The 22,642-nt window shown below is 54.4% G+C and overlaps 1 protein-coding gene across 3 annotated transcripts in view; it reads left to right on the top strand.

Moving 5' to 3' along the window:
- BMP1 (bone morphogenetic protein 1) overlaps window positions 1–22,642 on the top strand; it is a 40,287-nt gene that overhangs the window by 8,765 nt on the left and 8,880 nt on the right. For 2 of the 3 annotated variants that reach the window (XM_029203058.1, XM_029203059.1), the window contains exons 3-15: window positions 1,612–1,776; window positions 1,966–2,083; window positions 2,386–2,564; window positions 3,311–3,416; window positions 4,911–5,035; window positions 5,545–5,660; window positions 13,678–13,780; window positions 15,259–15,375; window positions 15,638–15,783; window positions 15,885–16,080; window positions 17,356–17,481; window positions 18,265–18,425; window positions 18,845–19,025. In XM_029203058.1, the coding sequence (XP_029058891.1) occupies window positions 1,612–1,776; window positions 1,966–2,083; window positions 2,386–2,564; window positions 3,311–3,416; window positions 4,911–5,035; window positions 5,545–5,660; window positions 13,678–13,780; window positions 15,259–15,375; window positions 15,638–15,783; window positions 15,885–16,080; window positions 17,356–17,481; window positions 18,265–18,425; window positions 18,845–19,025 (1,839 nt within the window). Of the gene's footprint in view, window positions 1–1,611; window positions 1,777–1,965; window positions 2,084–2,385; window positions 2,565–3,310; window positions 3,417–4,910; window positions 5,036–5,544; window positions 5,661–13,677; window positions 13,781–15,258; window positions 15,376–15,637; window positions 15,784–15,884; window positions 16,081–17,355; window positions 17,482–18,264; window positions 18,426–18,844; window positions 19,026–22,154; window positions 22,476–22,642 lie in introns of those variants that run through there. The other variant, XM_029203060.1, reaches the window with a different exon arrangement.

Genomic DNA, 22,642 nt, shown 5'->3' with positions numbered 1-22,642 from the left:
ACGCATCCTTTAAAGCCCATCTCAAGAGCTTCTCTTGTGAAATCTTCCCTGATCTCATCCCCAAGTCCTGACCATGCCACCATTCGCTGTGCTCTTTCCTCTGGGCTTACACTGTTAGCATCTCACAAGTCGCACCACACTGCAATGATTTGTTTATATGTCTCTCTCCCCAGCTGGACTCAAAGCTCTTCAAGGTCAAGGGTGGGTCCAAGTACACCCCCCCCCGCCCCCCGCAGCGAGCCTGGCACTTGTGCATGTGTGAGGGAATGGGAGGGTTGAGGGCCTGGGCTGTCTTGGTTCTGTTCAGCCTTCTCACCGCTCTGGACTGTGGTCCTGCTCACAGGTAACCCTTCCATTGCCCGAGTGGGGGATTCTCACCTGGGACCTGTTCTGGGCACACTCTGGTGGTGCCAGGCAGTTGTCCTGTCTGGCAGGAGGGAGGACCCTGGCATGGGCAGGCCATGGAGTAAAGGTCAAACTACCCTAGAGAGCAGCTGGCATTGGAGGGTGACCTGGTAGCCTGGTAACTAGCAAGGCTTACTTGACCCTAGTGGGGACGAGTAGACATGGGACAAGAGGAAAGCAGAATGGAGATTTGGATAACTTGGACTTGCCACTAACCCACCATCTGACTTTGCGCAAATCTTGGGCTTCAGTTTCCTCATCTGTCAAATGTAGATAGCGACACTTGCCCAGTCCATCCAGAGAGCTACTGTGTCAAATGAGAACATGTACTTGGGAATACTTAAAGAGGACATCAAGTTCTGTATGCTCCATAAATATGAAGGTTTATTGGCTGAGACGGGACTGTTTCCTAGTCTCAGGTCCGCTGCAGGTCTGGGGAAACGAGTACACTGCTGTTCTCTTTTTCACTGACAGTCAGTTCTCTCTGTTCATGGTAGTTATGAATAGAGTTATAGAATAGCCTTACAGCTATTCCATAAAGTCACTGCGAACACTGAATTAGCAAATTCTGAGCCATTACTCCTAGGAGAAATACAGGGTTAGGTTCCTGCAAGCCTCTGGTCACATTTTCATCAACTCATTAATACATAACCCAGTCTTATGTGTGTTTCTATTTAAAGACACCTTAATTAATACAGCATTGATTCATTAACGTTGAGCTCATGGCCAACAGCACTGTAACTCATGCCTGAACAAAGCTTCTCTAACCCAGGTATTTTCTCCATAAGGTACGTCCCAGCCCTCTTGCACTTGGGAACACTAGACAGCCCTTCAGCACTACAGGGGGGTAAGGGGAGGCTCATTTTAAACAGCAAACTCACCAAGAAAAAGCACAAAATGCAAAAAAATGTTGCACTAAATAGATTGTGAAAAAGATATTTACAGTATAAGCTGAAACAAGAAGGCAGCCTGTCGCCTTGTTCAGGCTCAGCTGGGATCATGCCTGTTGGGTGACTGAAATTCTTCACTGCTCTGTGCATGACAGCAAGTGACCGTGAAAGAGCTGAGGGTATTGATTTGGGGGTTACAAAGAAATTTTACTGAGTGGGCAAATACGGAATCCCTAGATAATGAGGGTCGGTTGTAATTTGCTTTCTCTTGCTCTTCATTCCCTTGCTACCAAATGCCTTCTTCTTTCAATTTCAGGAAACTCTTCCACCCTCAACTGTCAGAGCACTAGTGGGCAGCCGCAGAGGAAAAGTCACGGGAGATGGAGAAGCAGGTCCCGGAGCCGGAGGGCAGCAACGTCTAGACCAGAGCGCGTGTGGCCCGATGGGGTCATCCCCTTTGTCATTGGAGGAAACTTCACTGGTGAGCATGATGTCGGGCGTGTGGGGAGCAGCCTGCACCGTGGCCTGGCCTCAGGACAGCCCTGTCGTGCATGATGGTGTGAGTGGTACCTTCTGCCTGTCTGTCCAATGAATGGCTGACTCTTTAGCAATGGGTGGAACTGGGCCCACCTGGACAACTGTAACAGCCTGGCCTCCCTTGTCCTGGCAGGCAGCCAGAGGGCAGTCTTCCGGCAGGCCATGAGGCACTGGGAGAAGCACACCTGTGTCACCTTCCTGGAGCGCACAGACGAGGACAGCTATATCGTGTTCACCTATCGACCCTGCGGGTGAGCAGGGGCCCCTGGGCACTTTACCCTCGGCCATCGCCCCAACCCATGTTCTGTCCTGAGCGCTGCAGCTGTCCCATCTGGGCACGGCCCTGCGTCATCTGTCCCCTCCCGCCATGGGGCATCTCCCCAGGAGCTGCCCCGGATGTGGCTCAGACCCCAGCACACAGTCCGGGCATCCCGCACTCGGGTCCCTCCCCAACCCCTCCACTCCCTGGCCCCCCTGGCAGCCACACCCGACCCCTGAGTGGATGCACTCCCCCAGCTCGGGACCGCCCCCCTGAGCTGGCCCCGCCCTCCAGGTGCTGCTCCTACGTGGGCCGCCGTGGTGGGGGCCCCCAGGCCATCTCCATCGGCAAGAACTGTGACAAGTTCGGCATCGTGGTCCATGAACTGGGTCATGTCATCGGCTTCTGGCATGAACACACGCGGCCTGACCGAGACCGCCACGTTTCCATCGTGCGCGAGAACATCCAGCCAGGTACGCACCTCTACCTGCCCCTCCAGGGCTCCTGGTCAGGGTGGGAGCTGCTCCCTCAAGCCATCGCCTTTGGTCAACTCAGCATTATAGTCCCAGCCAGCTGGGTAGTCACAGCCCTGCCTGGGGTCCAGACCCTTCCCCTGCAGCATCTCCTCCGGGTCAGTAGCAGCTCAGGGACTGCAAATCAGTTGTCAGATGGGGGGCCAGGAGAGGTCCAGGTCCTGCACACAGGGGCTGTCTGGAGCAGCCAGAACCCACCTGGCCTTTAGCGGGGGCAGGTGGGAAGGGGTCGGCCCATCTCCCATGCTGCCTCAGACTTTCTCTTCACTTTTACCCAGTCTCCTGCTCTTGGCATATGCTGTCCTCCAAGGGTTTTTTCCTCTCTCCTTTCTCCCCACTGTGCTCTTTCTTCCCTCCCTTCCTGCTTCCTCCCTTTCTCCCCAGGCCTCCTCCACTCTTCACTGCTCTCATCTCCCTGTGGTTCTAGAAATGGGCACCTCCTTCCCATCTTCCCTTGAGCCTTCCCTCCAGCAAGCCCTCAACCCCACCCACCCCCCTGCTGGACAGACTCTTCTAGAGACCCGCCCCTCCCCCAGGCTTCCCTTGGCAGCTGCCCAGACCCTCAGGTAGGGGGGCACCTCTCAAGTGCAGGGAGGACCCCGTTCCCCACCCTGAAAAGGTAGCACTGCATCCCTCACAGACCCGCCCGCTCCCACCTCCCCACACCCTTTTCCTGGTCTTCGCAGGGCAGGAGTATAACTTCCTGAAGATGGAGGTCCAGGAGGTGGAATCCCTGGGGGAGACCTATGATTTTGACAGTATCATGCACTATGCCCGGAACACATTCTCCAGGTGAGAGATGGGGCCCAGCCTCTTCTGGGGCAGCCCAGCCCTGCCCTCCGTAGGCCTCCCACTTTGCACTAGCCTGCCCTGCTGGGGTCGTTGGCGAGGACAAGGGTGGGCCTCTGGGTGGCTGCGGCCCCCGAGCAGAGGACCCGTGGGTGCTGCCTGCCCTGCTGTCCTCTTCCACGGTGGGTGCATGGCAGGGCCGGGATTCACAGAGCCTGGGTTCTTCACCTAGTACTGGGCACACCTGGCCCGGGAGGCTGAAACCCAGCTGCCGTGCAGCCGCGTGGTGTGCTGTGGCCCTGGAACTGTATCCGCCCAAAGGAGCTGAGCTTTTCCCTCAACCCTCAGCCAAAGGGGGCATGTCTCTCTGATGGGTCTACCTTTTCGTAATTGGCTGATTGGCACAAAGTCTGGCTTCTGTCCTGGACCAGCCCTGCTCCCCAGCTCACGAGCACGTATACACCTACTCTTTGTCCTGGGCCTAGGTTCCCAGAACTCACAGCCAGAGCCCCCAGAGGTAGTGGCCCAGCCTCCCCGTCCCAGCTTCTCCTTAGCAGAGTGTGGGAAACAGCCCCTCCTCCTCCTCTGCCTCCCCGCAGCACCCCAACTCGCACCCCCTCCTGGCCTTTCCCATGCCTGGCTCTGTCCTCATCCTCCGTCTCTGCTCTCCCAGACCCTGGCCCTCCCCCTCTCCTCAGATGCTCCTTCTAGACCCACTCTTCCTGCTTCCAGACCTGAGGGAACAGAGACCAAGGAAGGGTGGTGAGGTCATCCCACCCACCACACCCACAGACCACCCCCTGTACATTTCCCACCACATCCCACCCCACCTCCTGCTGAGCTCTACCCAGCTGGGTGTGAGTCAGGGGCCCTGGGGAGGTGGAGGGATGCCTGCTCCCCCTTCCTTCTGCTCCTCCCAGATGGAAACATCCAGGACCTAGCAGACAGGAACTGAGGGGACAGGGGACACTGATGGATCAGGAGCTAGCGGGGCTGTCCCTGGGGTCTGGTCTGGCCACGGTGGAGCCTGCCCTTTGGCCTTTTCCCAGGTGCCATCAGGAGTAGCCCGTGCCAGCAGGGGCTGGCCCTGGGTAGTCCTGGGAGACGTGTAGTCAGGGCTGAATCAGCACAGGGGGCCTCAGAAGCAGGGCCGGGCAGGGCTGAGACATGACTGACAGGGATCTGGAGCTCTCCCAGGGCTGGGAGTTGGGCCAGACTGAGCCGGAGCACAGGTGTGTCCCCAGGGCCTCCTAGGTCCACGTCCCCGACCTCCCAAAGTGTTCCTTGGGGCTCCCCCAGGCCCTGTGGTATGGCTGCCACGGAGCAGGGTGGCTGCTGATCAGAGGGCAGTGTAATGACAGGGTGAGATGTCTCCACCCATCCCTGACCCTGCTGAGGAATGTCTGGGCTCTTGCGGGGTCGTGACCTTCGGTGCACGCATGCCAGCCGCCCTCCTTCCCATCAGACTCTCACCCAGGCTGGTCTTCTCCTCCTCAGGGGCATCTTCCTGGACACCATCGTTCCCAAGTACGAGGTGAATGGGGTGAAGCCTCCCATCGGCCAGAGGACCCGGCTCAGCAAGGGGGACATTGCCCAGGCCCGCAAGCTCTACAAGTGCCCAGGTCGGGGCAGGGGTGGGGACAGGCCAGGGTGGGGTGGAGGGCAGGCCCTGGGGCCAAGAAGATTGAGGCTGTGAGACTTATAAAAGGCTGAGGCTGCCTGGTGTCGGGGGAGGGGGCACCCAGGGAGGGGGAGTGTTCAAGTTACAGACCCAAACTGGGGCTTGGATCAGGTGGGGAGATGCTGAGCCACCCATCTTCTGAGGGTGAGAGTGAGGGACAGTAGGAGCAGAAAATGGGGGGCGCAGAGCGATTCTCAGTGAGTGAGAGGGAGTGAGGCCCTCCGAAGGAGCTTGACCTTAACTCTGGAACCCATGTTGCCTTGACAACAGGGCATCCTGCAGCACTAGGTAGAACGGAAAGGAGAAGGGATGGATCTTAAGGGGACAGGGCCATCCCAGACTCTCTCCTCTCCCCCAAAGGATGCCAGGGCTCAGGGCAGGGAAGCCAGAAAGTTGGGGGGGGATTGGGCACCTGCAGCCAGCAACCCAGTCATTTCCTTTCCTCGACAGCTTGCGGAGAGACCCTACAAGATAGCACGGGCAACTTCTCCTCCCCCGAGTACCCCAACGGCTACTCCGCCCACATGCACTGCGTATGGCGCATCTCAGTCACACCTGGGGAGAAGGTAACTGAGCATCCTCTCCTCTGCCAGGACCCCTGAGTAGGAGAGCTTAGTCCATGTGGCTGTGAGTGACCTACCTGGGGAATGTAAACTCATTCACCCTGCAGGATGATGAGAGGCTTCTACTAATAGTTGTATATAAATGCTAACTTGTGAATAGCATTTACTATGTGCCAGACATTTTTCTAAGTGCTTCTCAGATCCATTCACAGGCTTTTCATTTGGAGTCTGGACCTCTCACCCACCCCTGGACCTTCCATGTCCTTCATATTTTTATTGCTCCCAAGAGTCAGCTTTAAGGCTTTATTTTCCTTGATTGGAACTTGGTTCTTAATGTCCTAGTGCAACCTTGAGCTGGGTTAGATTTTATTACCGGTTGCATTGCTCATTCCAACAGCTCTCAAGATCATTTTGAATCAGAATTCCACCATCCAGCAGGTAGCCGTCCTCACTCTGCCATGAGCTCGTTTGATAAGCATGTCTTCTGGGTGTTCCGAACCTGGCCTTTGATCAAAATATTGAACAGGACATGAATTAAAGCAGATCCAAGATCTCCCTCTGAATTGACATTGACCCAGTAATCTGCAGGCTTTGGGCAAAGCTATTCCACTAGCTCTGACTACGCTAAATGTCATTACCAGCCAACCACTGGGTCACCACCTTATTGACCAACCACCATATGAGCTGCTTCTGAGACCAGGCCTTTGTTGCCTTTATGTCTCTGGCACAGGAAGTGATTAATAAATGCCGAATACATGGATGAATTGCCTTACCAAAACAAATCCACTGTTTCACCAGTTGGTAAATCCCCTTTCAAAAAAGAAGTGAGATTCGTCTGATGTACCTTGTTTCAAGTGAACCCAAAAGTAGTCAAGTGTTTCTTTTCTAAATGGTCATAGACCATCTGTTTAGTTGGGGATCACCACTGAACTCAGTGGTTTGCAATTCCCAGAATTCACTTCTAAACCCCCTTCCCAACACATGCATGTGCGTGCACACATGCATACAAACCCCTTTTGAAAACTGGGAAAGATTTTGTTCTGAGTTCTCAAGATTACAGACGCTGCTCACACCTGCCAGTTATTTGAATGTCCTCTGATGTCATTTTTGAGTCTAGAGGCAAAAGCCAATTTAAAGAGGCGCTCGCTGACTCTCCTTCTGTATTATTGAGCTTCTATTTCCTTTCCAAACGATGCTGATTTTATTTTTTTATAATTTGAAGATCATCTTCCCTTACGACAGACTTTTATTGAGAGCTGAATAATTCCCTATCTCCCTTGGTTAACTTTCTAGCAGCTCCCCTCAAAAGTGAACCCACCCCTTCCTTGTTCTTCTTGTTCTGAATCTAAGTTAAAAATTGCAGTCCTTTTCACTGTCTGGTAGTGACCTTGCCCTGGATTCCTTCCTTCCTCTGCTGAGGGTTTCCAGCCTTTGGAAATCTCACTGCAGATAACAATAATAATAATAACAACTAATGATCACTGAGCATATGATTGGCCAGGCACGTGTTAAATCTCTGTGTTATGTCTTTTAGCACAACGTTATAGGCTGGGTGCTAATGTTAGCCTCATTTCGTATATGAGAAAACAAACTTGGAAAAGTTAACTTGCCCAAGATCTCATAGATCCTGGATTATGACATAAAAGTCTGTGATTGAAATACCGTGTGAATTCCAAAGCCTTGTCCCATTCCAACAGCTAAGTGCCCTTCGGCAACTTGTGTGGCCACTAGGTGCCCAGTGCTGGGCCCAGCCCTGCGGATGGACAGGTGCACGAGACAGTTCGCGGCCCCACGGAGCACAGAGTAGGGTAGAGCATCACTCTCTTTCCCGTTCAGGAGGTTTGCTCAGTTGGCAGGCATATGGCAACTTGGTCAGGACCCTCTTCTTTCCTTGCTTTGTGGGCTGGCATGGGCTGGCCCTAGTCTCTAGAGAGCACACGGCCTTGCCTTAGGAGCCTCTCTGTGCCTGGGACCTGCTCCCTTCATAGCTCCCACAAGACTCCCCATCCTTTTTCAGAGGCCTGCCCGGAGCTCCAGGGAGAGAAGTGGGCTACGGATAAGAATTCCAGATTAACCGATGAATGATTGTAGAAATGCAAAAAGTAAAACCCACCCATGGTCCTGGTTGAAACTGTAGAGTTGTAACTGAACCAAAGATGGAACCCTGGGGGACAGAAACATTTAAAGGCTGGGGAGGCAGAAGAGGATGGTATCATCAAGTTGGCATGGCCACTTTTTGTTACTTACCAATTATGTGCCAAAGTATTGGCATCTTACATGCAGGATCTCATTATTCCTCACAACCGTTTCATGACGTAGGTACTGTTATCCCTACTGGAGAGTGGAGGGAATTGGGGCTTAAAGTGCAGGAGTAGACCTGGCCAGGTTTGCCCAGGTAACAATGGTGGAACCAGCTTTCAGTTCTAGGACTATCTGACTCCAAAGTCTACTCTTTCAACAGTAAACCTTAAATAAATCCACGTGTGTTAGCGGATGGACTTTGACATCTGTTTGGCTCCTGAGAGGTTGTTTTTCACTTGCCTACCAGTTCTCAGCTTATTGCCAGACATGCAAGTGATATGTAAAACTTATCTCGTACGATTGTGCACGTCTCGTAGGGATGTCAAACAAGAGAAAGAGCCACTTTGGAGGACTTCTTGGAGGATCCTCAAGTCTTTACACTGCACGTAATTAGAACTGCCCTGAAGAGGATTTACAGTGTCTCCCAAGCAACGAAGGGAACTCCTTTATGAGCAGGAAAGTGGTTTCAGAAGGAGACCATAGTCAAATGCTGCAGAGGAGCCAGGAAGATAACTTAAAATGCTTTTGGATTTGGCCGTATCCACCCTCATTCCCATCAAGGTCCAACCCCAATTCTGCCTCCTCCCATCCCCCAGCTGGGCAGAGGTGACCCCTCCCATCCCTCCTCTGCAAGGCCTGGGCTGGGTCCTCCCTTAAGTCCCTCTTCTCAGGCACTGAAGGGCGTAGAGCTCTGAGCATGGAGGGAAAGTTGATGCTCATTCTTTGCACAGCCGTTGGGCAAAATTGATTGGTAGGCCTGGGGAGGCCACGTGGAATGGAGGTTAAGGGTATAAGTTTAAGATCCAGAGTGCCTGGGTTTGACTCCCAGCTGTGCTCTTTACTGGATGTATGATCTTGGGGAAGTCGCTTACCCTCTCTGTGCCTTTGTTTCCCCATTTGTAAAATGAGCCTGGTGATAGTACCTCCCTCGTGGGGTTGATACGAGGATTAAGCAAGTTAACGTACACAAAGTGCTTAGGGCACTGCCTGGAACATAGCGGGGATTCAATCAATGTTAGCTGCTAGTATCATTCTCCGGTCCTGATCTATTAAATGAGTGAGCCCTGGTCAACTTCCCCGGGTACCTCATTTGCCTCCCTCTATTTCCTGCATTCTGATCTGGACCGTCCTGTGAACCCAATATCAAACTATCTAAGCAAATTCAACTCCAGGAGTGAAATTAATGTTTATGAAGTGGCATACACTGTCGTATGGATGTGTGACATGTATGTATGGCACCCGTGTCAGACAAGGTCATAAATTTTACATGTATTAATTCCCCTAAGTCCTATGAGGCTGGTACTATTACCGTTACCATCTTACAGATAAGGAAACAGAGGCCCAGAGGAGTTAAGTGAGGCCTAAGATGTGACTGTAAGCCAGACAACAGGTCCCCCAGGGTTGGCGTGTTCTCCCAACTCCTCCCTGAGAGCACCCAACAAGCATGAGGAATACTTCCCACACGCAGGGTGCACCTGGGGACTCTGTACCCGTATCTCATTTGCCCCCGACTCCCCAGTGGAGTCGTTATGGTCACCTCCATTTTTCGGACAGAAACAACGAGGCACAAAGTCACCAGCCAGGAAGTGGCAGAGCTGGCCCAGTTTTTCTTGGCAAAGGGCAGTGTCCCTGCCACCAGCGCACAGCTGTTTCCACACGACAGAAGTTGTTACAACTCTTAATTAGACACCTCCGGTCTCAGTATAGCCGTGGCTGCGCCTCCCTGTAGGATGCCCCTGACTGCTCGCCCAGGTCTCTTCCTTCCACGTGAGGTGGCCTCTGCTTCCTCCTGCCTGTGGCAGGTCTTGGGTGGGCCCCGTGGGGCTCTGCTGGCTGGGCACGGTTTCTTCTTCAGAGGCCTGAATCCATCCCCCCCTGGACAGAGTCATAGTTGTTTCCGGGGAGGGAGGGAAAGTGGCTGCCGTTCTCAGGGCTGCTTGCTGAGTGAAATTGATTGGCAGGCCCAAGGAGGCCACGTGGAGTAGGGGTTAAGGGTGTAAGTTTAGGAGTCAGGGAGCCCTCACTCGGCCCTCTGCATTCCTTCTTCCACCCAGCAGCTCTTCGAAAGATATTTTTGTTGTTTGCTAGATATAAAGATAACATATGCATGTTATAAACATTTTGAGCGATATAGGAATGCCTACGGTAAAAAGTGAATTTTCTCCCCTTGCTCATCCTCCAAATCCCACTCCACAGAGACAACTAAGCATTGGTAACACTTGGGATGTCCTTCCAGACCCTTCTAGTGTGGGGGTGTGGGGGTGGGGGTGGCCTTCTGTAACTTGCCTTTCACTCAACAATAAATCACAGTCATGCCATGTCAGCACATATAGATCTACCTCAATCACTTTCGTGGCTGCTTGGCATCCCATCATCTTGATTGCCCTTAATTTAATTATTTAATCGTCCCCTCAGGTCTCTTGATGGATGCTGATTTAAGTTTTTCCAAGCTTTCATTACTACCAAAATAAATACCTTGAAACTTAAATCTTTATACACTTGGGCAAGTATATTAGAATAGATTCCAAAAAGCAAAATTCTCTTCAAGAAATATTTATTAAACAGCTATTATGTGCCATGCACCGAGGATTGCATAGTGAGTTAAACTTCCTCTGTGGTCATATTTGGTCTTTTCTAAAAAGGTAAAATATTGGGTCACGAGACACTGGCTCTATAGCAAGAGTTACAACAGATTTTCAACTTCAGTTTTTCGAAATGCCAGGACTTGTATTTTTATAATAATAATAATAATACTCCCAATGATGATTACTCATCGTCATGAGTAATGTAGAGCAGTTTTCGGAGGTTCCCTGGCAGCCTAGTGGTTAGGATTCTGGGCTTTCAGTGCCGAGGCCCGGGTTCAATCCCTGGTTGGGGAACTGAGCTCCTGTAAGCCCTGCGGCACGGCCAAAAAAAAAAAAAAAAGGAGTAATATAGTGCACTTTTCGTGTTTTTTTAAATTTTTATTTATTTTTTTGGCTGTGTTGGGTCTCCGTTGCTGCACGTGGGCTTTTGCTAGTTGGCGACGAGCGGGGGCTACTCTTCCTTGCGGTGCGCGGGTTTCTCATTACGGTGGCTTCCCTCATTGCAGAGCATAGGTTCTAGGCGCACAGGCTTCAGTAGTTGCAGCACGCAGGCTCAGTAGTTGTGGTACGCGGGCTTAGTTGCTCCACAGCATGTGGGATCTTCCCAGACCAGGGATCGAACCTGTGTCGCCTGCATTGGCAGGCAGGTTCTTAACCACTGCGCCACCAGGGAAGTCCCCTGTAGTGCACTTTTCAAAACGTGATCTCACTCGATTACATCTCAGAGTAACAAAATTAATGAAAGCTCCCCCAAACACAAACATATTTAAACTCATGTGTGAATCAAAAGAAAATATGAAAGATGGACCATGGGTTCCAAGCTAGGTCAGAAGAAATGTAAGTACACGGGGGTGAAAGGCAGTGAAAGTACAACAGGCTCAGTAGATTGAAGGTTGCAGTGAACTGGAAGGATCATTGAGCTCTGTGTACAGAGGGAGGGAGCAAGGAAAGATTGGGGCACATGGATGTAGAGTGGTGTCCTTGGATTTGACATTATGGATGATAACAAGGTCCAGGGCATGATGTGCTGGCTGAGAAGGGGCAGAGAGAGGGTGAGAGAGGAGGTTAGGGAATGCAAAGGTCAGGAAATGGCAAGGGTAGTGCAGGTGGATATTGAAAACACCAAGAAGGAACTTCCCTGGTGGCGCAATGGTTAAGAATCCACCTGCCAATGCAGGGGACATGGGTTTGAGCCCTGCTCCAGGAAGATCCCACATGCCACAGAGCAACTAAGCCCGTGTGCCACGACTACTGAGCTGTGCTCTAGAGCCCATGAGCCACAACTACTGAGCCCATGTGCCACAGCTACTGAAGCCCACACGCCTAGAGCCCGTGCTCCGCAACAAGAGAAGCCACCGCAACGAGAAGCCCAAGCACCACAAAAAAGAGTAGGCCCCGCTCGCCGCAACTAGAGAAAGCCCGCACGCAGCAACAAAGACCCAATGCAACCAAAAATAAATAAATTAAATTAAATTAAAAAAAAAAAGAAAACACCAAGAATTCTGACGGGGTCGGTGCTAAAGTGACCGTGAGCCGGGAGCTCTTCCTTGTCCAGTGGTTTTCATTCTGGCCTCCACTCTGTCTGCCTCTAACACTGCAGTGAGCCACAGGGGAGATGGACACCCTTGTCCCCTTCTCCTCCAGCGGGGAACCCAGCTAGCACCTCACAGGTGGGCCCCTTGGGCCTTCTCATGCCCACTGCACACTCCTCGCAGATGGGGGTGCCATTCTCTGGAGTCCCTGCTTGTTGGACTCTGAACATACAGCAGGCTTCAGGGCTCACTCCGGAAACAATAAGGAAGCAGTTTCCCTCCTAGTAAGTGTGCTTGTCTACCTGTTCATATGCCCCCCTGCTGGGGAGACTTACTACTTACCGAGGTATCAAACGTTCCTCCAGTATTAGGTGAACGTTTGATGAGTTCAAGGGCTGAACTAAGTTTATGTGAAGGAGGTACTTAGGGCAGTATCTGTACCTATGTATTGCTGTGTTAGGGTGAGATGCTCTTTCCTCATTTTATGCACCATTTTATGCAGAGGCGAGATTCAAACCCAGGCTCGTATGACTGGAATCTGAGTTTTTCACTAGGTGGTCTTTTCACGCATATGTCTTATTCTTCTAAGTCCTAAGCTCCTTGACAGGGACGTATCTTTTTTTCTTTTTCTTTTATTATTTATTTATTTTTGGCTGCGTCAGGTCTTTGTTGCTGCGTGCAGGCTTTCTCTAGTTGTGGCGAGTGGGGGCGCCTCTTTGTCGAGGCGTGCAGGCTTCTCATTGCGGTGGCTTCTCTTGTTGTGGAACACGGGCTCTAGGCACGTGGGTTTCAGTAGTTGCGGCACACAGGTTCAGTAGTTGTGGCTCGCGGGCTGTAGAGCTCAGGCTGAGTAGTTGTGGCACACGGGCTTAGTTGCTCTGCGGCATGTGGGATCTTCCCGGATGAGGGCTCGAACCCGTGTCCCCTGCATTGGCAGGCAGATTCTTAACCACTGTGCCACCAGGGAAGCCCTTTTTTTTTTTTTTAACTGAAGTATAGTTGAGTGTCTTAAACCCATTCTTGGGAGGCATGCAGACCTGATACTCCCTTCAGCGGTTAGCACGAGCCCTGCCTAGAACCAGCATTCAGTAAATGCGCGATGATGGGTAACTGAGGCCTTCTTCCCCCTGCTCGTCCTCTCTGGACCCTTCATTCCCGTTCAGACCGCCCCCTGCCCCCAGTCCCACATGCCTCCCTGGGCCCTTCCTCTCACCAAGGAGACCTCTTCCCTCTAAAGATGCTGTAATTTATATTATTTAAGTTGACCATGAAGAGAGCTGGGTTTGTTTAACCCTAAGCAACAGCTCCTTACTAAGGAGATCAGTAAAATGAGACCCCAGGTCTCAAACATACTTTCAACGAGGCTGTGCATTTTAAGTGAGGCCTGGCTTGGGGTATCTGGGAAGAATGCTGACTAGAACTGGCAGATGGCTGTGGACGAGGGACACTTCTGGGCCAGGAGCTCCTTTCTGGAACACTTAACTATTTATAACCCATGGCAAACAGCCTCACGAGGCAGGCAGCGGTCATGGGGCTGGTGGGCGACACCGGCGGGCGATGTGTGGGCAGCGGTGTCACCTTCTTCCTCCCCCATTTCCCCAGATCATCCTGAACTTCACGTCCATGGACCTGTACCGCAGCCGCCTGTGCTGGTACGACTACGTGGAGGTCCGAGACGGCTTCTGGAGGAAGGCGCCCCTCCGAGGTACCGGCACAGCCCCGCCTTACCTCCTCCACAGCTGCGTCCTTCTTAGAACTACTCACATGACACGCTGTGCATCCTCCCCCCAACACTAGCACTTGGCTACGGGCAGCACCCTAGCATGGGAACCAGGAGTCCTGGTATAGTCAGTGCTGCAGCTCCATCACTAAATGTGTGACTTTGGGCAAGTCTCTTCCCCAGTGTGGACCTCAAGGTCCTCAGTATGGGCTTCCAGGCCTCCGTCAGAGGGTGGCTGTCAGTGTGTAGGTGTGGGCAATCACACAAGGTGACAGAGGGAGATGGACAGGCCTGTCCTCTCAGCTCCAGGCTCTCTTCCTCATCTGGGCAATTTCAGAGGCTCTGTTTTCTGTCTGCGAGATGTGGCCTGAGGGTGCCCACAATGCAGCCTGGTGTACCACAGAGACCTACATTCCTGGCACGGTCGCCCAAACTTGTTTGCACAGGGTGCCTTGTCTCAGGGGGGAGGGGAGTGGGGAAGTGAGGGATGGATGGGTCAGAACCACAGGACAGAAGATGCTGTAATGGACACAGAGTTAGAGCCTGAGGAGCTACATGAATTCTTCTTCGATCTGGATGTGAGCCTAAGTAGCTCAGGACCGCTCATTAGCGTTAGAACTTTGTCTCACAGCCCAGCCTCTGCCTGAAGCAGGCTGACAAATCCTCGCTAACCGTCTCTTTTTTTCCCCCAGTTTCTGATGTTCGAATATTTCTTATTAGTCACCCAAAGCAGCTGTCATTACGACACTTCTTGCTACAGAAGTGTTAGCATTTCCAAGATTGCTGTTTCTTTCTTTCTTTTTTTTTTTTTTTGCAGTTTCTTTTTCATAACTTACATTCCTAGGCCAGCGCCCTCTGTCCATTGCTGTAAGTTGGGAAACACCCATATTATTACGAACACACAAATCAGCCCTAGTCAATTCTTGACTACAAAGAATTCCACAGATGGCCAGCCTTATCCGCTTATGTGGATTCTTGTCAGGTTTTATTTCAAAGAGGACATTTTCTCACCCAGTCCCCAGATTCTGGGATTTATTTGGGGTCCCATGGCATCCCCAGCATTTGAGCAAAAGAAAACTGTTGTTTGTTTTTGGTTATTACTTGTTTGCATGGAGAGCAAATGAGAAAGGATACGTAGTGATGGTAATGCTCTTTTGAAAAAGTAAATAAAACACAGATACCGTTGGCTAAGGTGAGGAGTCACCGTTCCTCCCAGAAACAGACTCCTATCCTTTCCCTCAAGGGCAGGAAATCTTCTAGAGTGGACTCTGGCCCTTCAAGGCCAAACTGGACCTTGGACCAGATGCAGGCCAACTTGAACGTGTGTCAAGTGCAGACCAGGGCCAGAGCCCCTGAGCCCCTCAGAGAGGTGGGGAGGGCTTCCTGGAGGTGCAGCCCTGGTGCGGGAAGGGAGAGGGCCTTGCTTTGGGCCTCACTGCCCCCTGTCCGCGCCGTCTGTGCAGGCCGCTTCTGCGGGGGCAAACTCCCGGAGCCCATTGTCTCTACCGACAGCCGCCTCTGGGTTGAATTTCGCAGCAGCAGCAACTGGGTCGGGAAAGGCTTCTTTGCGGTCTATGAAGGTACCGAGGCAGGGGGATGGGGGAGTCAGAGGTGGGGTCCCTGGGCACCCTAGAACCACTCCCTCCTGGCACCCCAGAGGCAAGGCCGAGGGCCCGTGAAGGAGGAAGCAGAGATCCCACTGGGACTGGCCAGGGCCAGGGGCACTGGGAAGCTGGGGATGTGGGTGGGCAGGGCTAGAAGAGGGGGTAGAAGGGCTCTCGAACATTGCAGAGCATTCTGACCGACATCCTCTTTTTCCCACCTCGTCCCCTGTCCCCAAAGCCATCTGTGGGGGAGATGTGAAAAAGGACAACGGCCACATCCAGTCGCCCAATTACCCAGACGACTACCGGCCCAGCAAAGTCTGCATCTGGCGGATCCAGGTGTCCGAGGGCTTCCATGTGGGCCTCACCTTCCAGTCCTTTGAGGTGGGTCAGAGACCCCCAGGACGGCCCACCTCCTGCGGGCTTCCGGGGCTTGGGTCTGGGCCGCCAGGGCTCCTCCTGCTGACGGAGCCCCCGACCCCCAGATTGAGCGCCATGACAGCTGCGCCTATGACTATCTGGAAGTGCGCGACGGGCACAGCGAGAGCAGCACCCTCATCGGGCGCTACTGCGGCTATGAGAAGCCGGACGACATCAAGAGCACGTCCAGCCGTCTCTGGCTCAAGTTCGTCTCCGATGGGTCCATTAACAAAGCTGGCTTCGCCGTCAACTTTTTCAAAGGTGCCTCCTTCCCCGCTCCCCTACCCCGGCCCACTCCTGTGGCCAACCCACCTCCTTTGTTCCTTCTTTTTATTTTTTAAATTTTATTCGATTGTGGTAAGAACACTTAGCGTGAGATCTACGCCCGGAGCACATCTAAGTGTACAAACCAGTATTGCCGACCAAGGCACAGTGCTGTGCAGATCTCCTTGCTCGACGGAAACTCTATGCCCGCTGATTCATAACTCCCCCCCTCCCCCTCCCCCAGCCCTGGGCACCCATCATTCCACTCTTTAATTTTATGAATTGGGCTATTTTAGATACCTCATGTAAGTGGAATCATGCAGAATTTGACTTTTGGGGACTGGCTTATTTTACTTAAAATAATGTCCTGAAGGTTCATCCGTGTTATCGCATATGGCAGAGTTTCCTTCTTTTTTAGGGCTGAATAGTATTCCACTGTGTGTCTGAACCACATTTCCTTTAGTCTCACCCATGGATGGACACCTTGGCTATTGTGAATGGTGCTGCCATGGCTTCATTCGTTCCTCATTCACTCACTCAACACACTGTGAGGGATTCGTAGACCCTGGCGCCCTGCCCTTGAATTTATGGCCTAACTGGGCAGAAAAGGTCCCACTGAAAAACTACGTACCTCACTGAGTAAATGACAAACGTAGGTAAAAGTAGCTGACACACGGTAGGTGGTCGACAGAGAATTGACATAACAATTCAGGAGTTGCCTCAAAGTCCAAAAGTTTGTACTGAAGGAATGTTGGTGAGATGTGCAGGCAGAAAGTACCGTAGGAGCTCAGGGAGGAGACAAGGCAGCGTGGACTTTTTATCGGCGTGACCCTGGGCATTGAGGGTGTTCTGCCCAAGCGTCATTTCCTCGTCTGTAATCTGGGCACAGTTACAGCCCCTCCATCACAGGCTTCATGTAGGGATTGAAGCAGAGGTGAAAGAATAGTACTCAGCCGGGGATGGCACATGAGAGGTCCCAGTGAATGGTGGTGGCCACCAGCCCAGCCAGTGTGGTCAGAAGGAAGGCTCCATGGGTCCACCTGTCCCCTCCTTCAGGGAACTGCCTGTCCCTTTGGGGTTGTCACAGACAGGATCCCCTGGGGACCGGGTAGGGTTCTGAGCAGGTCACAGCTGACTTCCTCCCCCTGGAATGGGACTGGGGGTGGTCCTAGCAGCCTGAGGGATCCTGGACTTGACTCCCAAGCAGAGGGCAGGAGGAGGGACCCAGGCCCCGGACTGGGAGTCACTGACACCCTTTCCTTACGACCGCAGAGGTGGACGAGTGCTCTCGGCCCAACCGCGGGGGCTGTGAGCAGCGGTGTCTCAACACCCTGGGCAGTTACAAGTGCAGCTGCGACCCTGGGTATGAGCTGGCCCCTGACAAGCGCCGCTGCGAGGGTAAGTGCCCCCAGGCTGCCCAGGACCCTGTTCCCTCTCCCACCCCAAACCCTCCAGCCCGGGTCTCTTCTGCCCTTGGACAGACCCCTTTCCAGAAAAACGAGGATTCCATGGTACTTTGGTCACTACTCATGGGTAAGGAATACATTGTCTCTTTCAGTCCCCTGGAACACACTGTGACCAGGTGTGATGTACTCTGGTTTGGTTTGGTTTTCATTCTTGTTCTTTTTAAATGCTGATCTTGATTGATTTCATCACCCAGCAGAAGGTCACGATCCACAGTTTGGAAACCACTGTTCTTAGACAGGCACTGAGTTCCAGCCTCTCATTATAAATGTTCCCAGGAGGTAGTGAAACGCTCTCTGGCTAACTGTCTCCATCTCAGCCTGATCTTGCTGCCGGGCTTCTCTCCACTCACCTCTGAGCAGCTCCCTCTCCCTCCGTGCCTCCCAGTCCCTGCCCCCTGGTCCTCCCTGCCTCCCTCCCAGCACCCCCTGCCCACTGGTACTGCCTTTCTGGAGCCCCTCACCCCACCCCCCACCTCTAAGCAGACGCCTGGCCTGTTCTCTCGCAGAGAAACTTGAAGTGACCACACAACTCCTCCTACTCTGAAGACACCCCCCCTCCCCTGCCTCCTTCCCCATAGAGACCACACACCAGCCCCCCAGGCTGGGGGAACCCACAAACCCACTCCTCCTCCTTCATGCACCCCAGCCCGTGTCCATGCCCTTCTCTAGAGCCGGGACTCCTGGTGGGTGACGCCACCTCCCTTGTCCCCCCCAGCTGCCTGTGGTGGATTCCTCACCAAGCTCAATGGCTCCATAACCAGCCCGGGCTGGCCCAAGGAGTACCCCCCTAACAAAAACTGCATCTGGCAGCTGGTGGCGCCCACCCAGTACCGCATCTCCCTGCAGTTTGACTTCTTCGAGACCGAGGGCAATGATGTAAGTGCCCGCCTGGGGCTGAGGAGATGCAGGGAGGTCTGAGGCGTGCGAGCTCAGCCTGGTGCCTGCTTCCTACCCTCCGAAAGAAATACTCCAGGAATGTAGAGGCAGTGTGTGTGGGGGAGTTCAGAGGAAGCAGCGGAGGCTCAGGGAGGAGGGCCTTGAAGGCCAGGGAGCACGTGGCACGTGGGAATGAAGGACGTGGAGTCCAGAAGCCTGTGGGGAGAGGCAGGGCTGGGGGCTTGTGTGGGGAGCACAAGAGGAACTGATGGGGTGGGGTGGCACTTTTTGAATTGTTAGATGTGGCAAAGCAGGTAACTAAAGGCGAAAGGACCCACAGAACAGGGAGCCTCCTCAGGCGAGGGTGGTCAGGAGAGGCTTCCTGGAGGAGGTGGGCCTGGAGCTGCGCTGCCCCACAGGTGTGCAAGTACGACTTCGTGGAGGTGCGCAGCGGACTCACGGCCGACTCCAAGCTGCACGGCAAGTTCTGTGGCTCCGAGAAGCCCGAGGTCATCACCTCCCAGTACAACAACATGCGTGTGGAGTTCAAGTCCGACAACACAGTCTCCAAAAAGGGCTTCAAGGCCCACTTCTTCTCAGGTAACCCCGGACTCCCCAGCTCCGAGCCCCGCATCCCTTTCTTCCTGCCGCTGCACCCCTGTACTCTGCAGCCCCTCTGGTGCCGGGCAGCAGGGTCTGTCCCCTGCTCCCCCCACTGGCCCTCCACCACCAGGACGGCCCTCCCTGCCTGAACCCCGCTATTCCTGAGCCCTCAAGGCTGTATGGGAGCCGACCTGAGGCCGGGCAGGACATAGGCCTGCAGAAAGGAAGGGAGAGGGCGCTCCAGGCCTCAGGGGCCGCAAGCCAAGACCCGAGAGAGGTCAGGCCCTGGGAACAGGGAGTGCAGTGAGGCCGGACGCTGCCGCATGCAGAAGAGGAGGGTGTCTGCGTTGGACTGTGGGGCAGGTTATCCGGCAGTGGTTGAATCTTTCATCAGAACCTGCCCACACCAAATGGGGTCATGCCGGGGCCTTCAGAAGCGATAAGGAGCCTCCCTTCCCTCAACCCCAAAGCCTTCCCACGCCCCCGAGGCCCACGGTGGGGGACTCAGATCCAACCAGCACATGTCTGTTGACAGCTGCCCCATGTTAGGCTAGGGGTCAAGTCCCTTTAAGGGCCCCATCTCCGGGCAGACAGGAGGCCATGGGCTGGCTGGAGCAGACAGTTTTTCGGGGAGCAACCCAGGGATCCTCATCCCCAGCACGCCTGGTGGGCCAGGCATGGACGGCAGGAAGCCCAGAAGTCTCCGGCCGGGTCCACGCTGCCTTCCTTCTCCCCTCCTTTGCCCAGGGTCCTGCATCCTCAAGCCCCCTATGTGGCCGCCCTGCACCCTCGCCTGCCCCACTGGATGCCATGCACTGCCCCTGTGCACTGGTTCCCTGCTTGGTACTGCCAGCCACCCCGCTCTGCTAACAGTGCCTCACAGCCCCTGCCCCACTGCTGGCTGAGACCCTTGCAATGCGACTCCCTCTCTTCCCTGGGCCCACCTGGAACCCGTGTGAGGCGCTCACCAGAGGGCTGAGGGGACGTAACATCCACTCAGGGGTGGGCTCGGCCCTGGGGAAACCATTACCTGCTTACTCTTGTCTCTTCCTGCCCTTCTGTTGCTCCAGTCTTGGTAGGGGGGCGGGGCGGAGGGAGACCAGCACCACATCTGTCAGACCTAGAGCCCAGGGCTCTCCACCCACGGTTACTGCCCTGCCCTGGCCCGACACTGCTACCCTCAGCCCACCCTCAGCTCTGCACAGACGCGCGTGCACACACACGCACACACACACCTGCACACGCACACTTGCACTGCCCCTTCTCACAAGAAACCTGCAGAGGACCCTCACCGCTGGGCATCAAGGTTCAGCCCTCAGGGTCCAGGGCATCTGACTCTGACCCCCCAGGAGGGGGGCTATTTGGACTTTTGGGACACCCAGCGAGGAGACCATAAGGCAAGAAGAAGAGAGAGCCTGAAGACCTTCAGTGTGACCCCAGCCACCTTCCGGGGCATTGGGCACTGGAGGGTGAGTGCCATCTCCTTGTCCCAGCCCGTGTCCACTCCCTGCTCCTGCCCCTTCTGCAACCTGCATCCCTGGCTCCCAGGAGAGGCTGCCCCCAACCACGGCAGAGCCCCTCTCCGGGCACTAAAGCAGCCCTTTCTCAGGGCTCGCAGCTCTCAACACTGCACTCAGCACTCAGTCACCCACTCACTCGTTCATTGGGCAAGTATTTCTTTTACCCCTACAATGTGCCAGGCACTGTACCCGGTTTTTGGGGTGCAAATACGAGGAAGGCATGGGGGTCAATTTCAGGACAATCTTTGCTCATTCCGTGAGCTGGAACTCCTGAAGCTCCCAGCATAGTCATCAGTGAGTTACTCAGTGAAACCCCAGGATGGGTTGTAGGGTGCCCATCGCCCCACATTCTCACAGGGCTTGTGCAAAGGCAGCTTCCACAGGGCCCTCTGTCAGGGTCCCTCGTGATGCTCTAACTGAGGAGACCTGGGGAAGGACTTGGGGACTCCACCTCTTGACCTTGGGTTGTTTGGGTCCCACGGGGCCTGGCTCACGTGAGAGTGAATTGGAGAAGTAGGGCCATCTGGGAGCCAGTGCTCCAGCCCTCGGGCCCCTCTCCCAAGGGAGACCCGGAACAGGGCTGCCGTTGTCACAGACTCCGCCTGGCCATGTGAATGTCAGCAGGCATCTTTCTACCTCGGGGCTCATCTCTGGAATTCTGTGTGTCCACTCCCCTTCCCTGAATGCCTGCCTCCGTTCCAGGCACACAGTACCCAAAATGACCATGGAGAGACTGGAGAATATGTGTGTGTGATGTACCCGTGCCTGTGACCACGTGTCCCTCTGTGTGTCAGTTTCTGTGTTCATGGGAGAGCGCATGTGCAGATCCACCTGAATGGGAGCAGCTGCGCCTGTGAGCCCTCCTGAGTCCGCAGTGGCCCGCCGATGAGTCCATGGTCTCTGCATGCACGTGTGTCTCTGTTTGTACCTGTGCTTGTGTGTGCCCGTGCACGCTTCCTCACGCACAGGGAGTGAGCCAGCGGCGTCTATCCCTGGCACGTGTACACAGGTGGCCGATGGCTGACGTGTGTGAGTGTGGTGTCTGTGTGTGAGGGGCAGACGTGTATCCTGTGCATGTGTTTGTGTGTGTGTGTGTGTGTGTGTGTGTGTGTGTGTGTGTGTCAACCTGTGGGTCAGTGTCTGTGCTGCCGTGTTGGGACGACGGTACGGGGTGAGGGATAATATGTCTGTGGGTGTGTTGGCGTGAGTGTGTGTCTGTGTCTGTAACACACTCTGTAGTTGCAGCACCAGGAGAGAGCCGAGCTCTGGATGAGGCCCCCTTCCCATGGACTGCTCCCCTCTGCTAGAGACTCTGCGTCTCCTTCCCCAGCGTGCGGGCCTCATTCCCACCCCCAAGGCCTTCTCCCTGCCGCAGGCTTCCTCCCGTCTGTCCCCTGTCGCTGTGCCTCCTCCCACCCGCTGCCCCTCCGTGGCCTGGCTGCTCCGGACATGGCCGTCCTGCATGTGTGTCCCGCTGCCCCCCCAACCCCGTGCTGCCCGTGGACCCCCCTCGGAGCCGGGCCTGGTTTTCACTGCTCTCCCTCCCTGGCCCCCGCCCTCCACCCGCACCCCTTGGTCCCTTTTCTCCTTCTCTCTCTCGTTTCAGAAAAGAGGCCAGCTCTGCAGCCCCCCCGGGGACGGCCCCACCAGCTCAAATTCCGAGTGCAGAAAAGAAACCGGACCCCCCAGTGAGGCCCGCCTGGCCTCCCGGACCCTTTGTTACTCAGGAACCTCACCTTGGACGGAATGGGCTGGGGGCTCTGCTGCCGCCCACCCCGACCTCCGCTCTGCCATGCCGGCCCGGCTCCCTCCGGCCGGACAGAACTGGTGCTCTCCTCACCCCCGCCCCCGCTCACGTGGACAGGGGACCCTCCCTGCCTCCCGCCCCTCCCATTTTGATGGTGTCTGTGACATTTCCTGTTGTGAAGTAAAAGAGGGACCCCTGCGTCCTGCTCCTTTCTCTTGCAGTCTGCTTGTCCATGTGTCTATTTTTCCACTTGTCCGTCTGTCCAGTAAGCAGGTAATGGTAGAGCGTTCCCATGCTGGTCAGCTCCAGACCCCAGCCTCCCTCCGTCCACTTCTCCTTTCTCTCCG

The sequence above is a fragment of the Monodon monoceros genome, unplaced genomic scaffold, assembly GCF_005190385.1.
Source record: "Monodon monoceros isolate NGI ecotype Baffin Bay Population unplaced genomic scaffold, NGI_Narwhal_1 Super_Scaffold_5, whole genome shotgun sequence".
Taxonomy (NCBI): Eukaryota; Metazoa; Chordata; class Mammalia; order Artiodactyla; family Monodontidae; genus Monodon; species Monodon monoceros.
Note: the sequence above shows the minus strand (reverse complement) of the source record. Positions and strands in the feature narration are given on the sequence as shown.